Source organism: Nanorana parkeri, unplaced genomic scaffold (genome assembly GCF_000935625.1).
Source record: "Nanorana parkeri isolate BGI_ZX_2015 unplaced genomic scaffold, ASM93562v1 scaffold967, whole genome shotgun sequence".
NCBI classification, from domain to species: domain Eukaryota; kingdom Metazoa; phylum Chordata; class Amphibia; order Anura; family Dicroglossidae; genus Nanorana; species Nanorana parkeri.
This window is the reverse complement of record NW_017307235.1, coordinates 446,335-450,475: the sequence shown is the minus strand read 5'-3', so window position 1 is coordinate 450,475 and position 4,141 is coordinate 446,335. Positions and strand designations below refer to the sequence as shown.

The window sequence follows — 4,141 nt, the reverse complement described above, 5'->3', positions numbered from 1 at the left end:
TCAGTGGGAGGAATAGTGTCCCATCATTGGTATCAGTGGGAGGAATAGTGTCCCATCATTGGTATCAGTGGGAGGAATAGTGTCCCATCATTGGTATCAGTGGGAGGAATAGGGCCCCATCATTGGTGTCAGTGGGAAGAATAGGGCCCCATCATTGGTTTCAGTGGGAGGAATAGTGTCCCATCATTGGTATCAATTGGATAAATAGTACCCCAACGTTGGTATCAGTGGGAGGAATAGGGCCCCATTGTTGGTATCAGTGGGAGGAATAGGACCCCATTGTTGGTATCAGTGGGAGGAATAGGACTCCATTGTTGGTATCAGTGGGAGGAATAGGACCCCATTGTTGGTATCAGTGGGAGGAATAGGGCCCCATTGTTGGTGTCATTGAGATGAATAGTGCCCTATGAGACCACCTACAGCAAAATGGTTGCCGTTGCTGGACCACTGCTCTATCCCATGCCACAAAAGGACTGCAGTTCATTTCACCAAACTACAATAGCACTTAAATCCCAATTGTAGATTATGGGAAAATTATGTAAATGAAATCAGGGTGGCTCAAATTAGTAAGTGATCATTGTCATGATTTTATTTTTGTAACCCTCCTCTAGCCCCAGCAGAAAACTCCTACACTTGGCAGTGTGCTGCAGAGGCAAACGGCTGCTCTCATTGTCCTCTTACATGCCCCAACATGCCCCCTGCTGACCTATGGCATTGCATTCAGCAGGGAGCCTGAGATCATACATGCAGATCTTCCGGAGGACAAAAGAAATTATGCAGATTGACTGCACACATGCAGAGATTTCATCGTCATGCAACCGGTTCTCCCAACTTGCCCAAAAGATATTCAGGATTGTAGTGACTTCTTGATCCACTGCCAATGCCTGGCCATTCCAGTTTCCAGAAAATATGAAAGTCATTTACTAAAGATAAGGAGAACCAGAATGTCACACCATTGGGCTGTGCAGGTGCATTCCTATGTGTGCACATACATGACATACCTGGTTCAGAGGCGTTTGCACGACCACTCCCCCAATTATCTCCATCTTGTATGGGACTGATGTATTTTTCTCTGCAGTGCCTGTAGATCCTGTCTCAGACAATGAAGCGCAACCTGGTCGGGGGACCTGAAAGAAGAGAACAATCTAGGCTTATAGAAAGAAAGGTATCCACACCCCGGAGGACGTGATCGTTACCTGTAGAAAAGATGGTTGTATGGCCTTTCGATTGAACCGTTCTTTTAGTTTTAATCATAGACATCAACAGCATGAGGTTAGGAAATAATTGGCAGCTCCCTGGGTCATTTATTACAAAGCCCGGGCCACCTAACTCCTTGACGTCACCAAAAGCAGCTGACAACCGAGGAAGCCTGCATGCCCACCAGCCAGCACACGATAGGGTCCTATTCCTCCCACCCGCTACTGATTTATCAAAATTCATGAGGAGAAAAGAAATATGTCATTTTAAACTGTACTTTACACTGGTCATGTACAACAGATTTTATATGTGGATCATTTGATTACTATCCTGTTACAAGACTAATGCACTCTCTGATCTCCTCTCCAGCTGCTTCTGAGGGGTGAAGGGGCAGGAACTGGGTCTGATCAAAGGGGTGAAAGTACAGGAATTGGATCTGACTTGAGGGGTGAAGGTATTGGGGCTGATCTGAGGTGTGAAGGTGCAGGAATTGGGGCTGATCTGAGGGGTGAAGGTGCAGGAATTGGGGCTGATCTGAGGTGTGAAGGTGCAGGAATTGGGGCTGATCTGAGGGGTGAAGGTGCAGGAATTGGGGCTGATCTGAGGTGTGAAGGTGCAGGAATTGGGGCTGATCTGAGGTGTGAAGGTGCAGGAATTGGGGCTAATCTGAGGTGTGAAGGGGCAGGAATTGGGGCTGATCTGAGGTGTGAGGGTGCAGGAATTGGGGCTGATCTGAGATGCTGAAGGGCTGTGTACCACAATCAATGTGTTTATCGTCTCATCAGCAGTACAACTATGACTGCAAACATTGAAAGGTAAGACTACAATGCACTATTGTTCACTGGCACACAGGTTGTCCAATACCTGTAAAAATGGCCCTCGATGTGGAAAAGGATTGCTGAGCTACAAAAGCACACTTTGTTTGTACCTTCTGTACCTCTGGTGATGTGTTCCCTGACTATACGCACGTTTAAGGCATTTCAATGCTGCTTCTGTTACACCATAAAACAGTAACAAAATTGAGAACAGAGAACTGTGGAGTCACTTTCACATTGTGGTGTGAAGAAGATCGAATTCCACCTGTGCCCTTCCTGGGATAATGTGAAGATAGTAACACATTGGCCAACAAGAGACATTTAGGGCGGTGGGTCAGGGGGCACGGGGGATAAAATTCTGACTCCACTGTCTAAAAAAACCGCAGAGAATGAATCTGCCCTTGGCACATTTTCTTGCTTCTTCAGCTACATTTACACACGAATGTGTTAATCACCAGTGACTGAGCTCCAACCAGACAACAATTACACAATTCTGGACGCCAGCCCAATTCTCACAGAATAATTAACTCTATCTGAATATAAAGCAGAAAGGACGTATGCCCTGCAGCCAGGCTGCCTCCCACATATAAATACAATGAATTACCTCTTCTTACTCACACAATTCACAACTATGACAGGCCAATGTTGCTTCTATACATAGTTTTTTCTTTGCCTACATTGGGATGAGTAAAGGACAACAATATAGAATAATGTGCAGGTTGCAGTTATCAACGCCAACCCATTGGATTTCTTCTTCCAGGAATCTGATGGGTGTATACTGATCTTAAGAAAAACATATTCATAGAGGTTCTGGGAATTTGCAGACTTGTAGGTGGAGTCAGGTGAGGAAAAAACTTCAGGCAAGCTCAATAGACCTATTGAGGTGGCTCTCAATGGGTACCCAATGGTGGCTGAAACCATAGAGCACCAGTCCAAGAAATGGATACACGATACAGAAAGAACCAGACCAAGAAACGGATGCAAGATACTGAAAGTACCAAGCCAAGAAAAGATGAGTCCAAGATCATTTTAATTGTTGATAAATAGATCATACAAATTAATCAACATGCATCAGGAACCAAACCACCCCACCTTCATCGGGGATCAACACAGGATAATTGTCCATCAGTGTTAAGATATTGTGAAAGAAGTCAACCAAACCTTTTATCTACTAGAAGTCTAAAAATAGTTTTCATTATTGGCTTGAGTAAGCACCAAAACACAGACTGCTATCTTCAAGGGCCCTGTGGGCTGCACAATAAGTGCCAAAGGGCCACATTCACCCTCCACAATCCGTGTACCCATCGCACTCAGAGCCGCTGCTCCAAAAATGGAAGGTGGGTGCAGCAGGTTTCAGCGGGTGGCTTCCGACAAAATATAAGTAAAGGATGGACACCGTCACTCCAAAGCAAGTTCAGTACGTGTTTATTAAGTAGTTGCAAGTAGAACACTCTAAACAACGTTTCGGAGTCTCACAGGATCCCCTTCATCTGATGGTTGGGGTCCTCCAAACCACCGTCCATGCCTCACTGACTACCTGACCTGTACGGTCTATACTTTGTAATGGCCTTCAATGTGAATACTTCTGACCGTACAGGGCAAGGATGGTGGTTTGGATGACTATCTGACTCGTGTCCATGTGTTTCTGTATCACCTATGCAGTATCTCATGGATGCAAGTAGTAAAATATCTCTTCCAAATCCCAGAGTCTCACAGGATCCCCTTCATCAGATGAAGGGGATCCTGTGAGACTCCGAAACGTTGTTTAGAGTGTTCTACTTGCAACTAGTACGTTAATAAACATGTACTGAACTTGCTTTGGAGTGCCGGTGTCCACCCTTTACTTACATTCACCTGCCAGACCCCCCACCCCGGTTGGGCATCAGGGTCTTAGATCCTAGACCCGAGCTGTACAGGGCTCTCACATCCCGCCCCTTATCGGAAGGGTGCAGGTCTTAATATATATTAACATGGCCATAGGTTGAGGCATTGTGTAGGATCCATGGGGGCACCATAGGGATCAGGTTGAAGACAAGCCCGGAACTTGCAGAAAGCACCTCAGCATTGTAGATTGTAGTTATCTCAGAAACATTTAAAGCCAAGTTAGGTTTACTAAAAAAAAAAAAAAA

At 45.4% G+C, this 4,141-nt stretch overlaps 1 protein-coding gene across 1 annotated transcript in view; it reads right to left on the bottom strand.

Moving 5' to 3' along the window:
• The window catches only part of PLEKHA2 (pleckstrin homology domain containing A2), a 65,132-nt gene that overhangs the window by 31,325 nt on the left and 29,666 nt on the right, over window positions 1-4,141 (bottom strand). Inside the window, exon 5 of the mRNA XM_018566655.1 lies at window positions 1,002-1,127. Within this exon, the coding sequence (XP_018422157.1) occupies window positions 1,002-1,127 (126 nt within the window). The remainder of the gene's footprint in view (window positions 1-1,001; window positions 1,128-4,141) is intronic.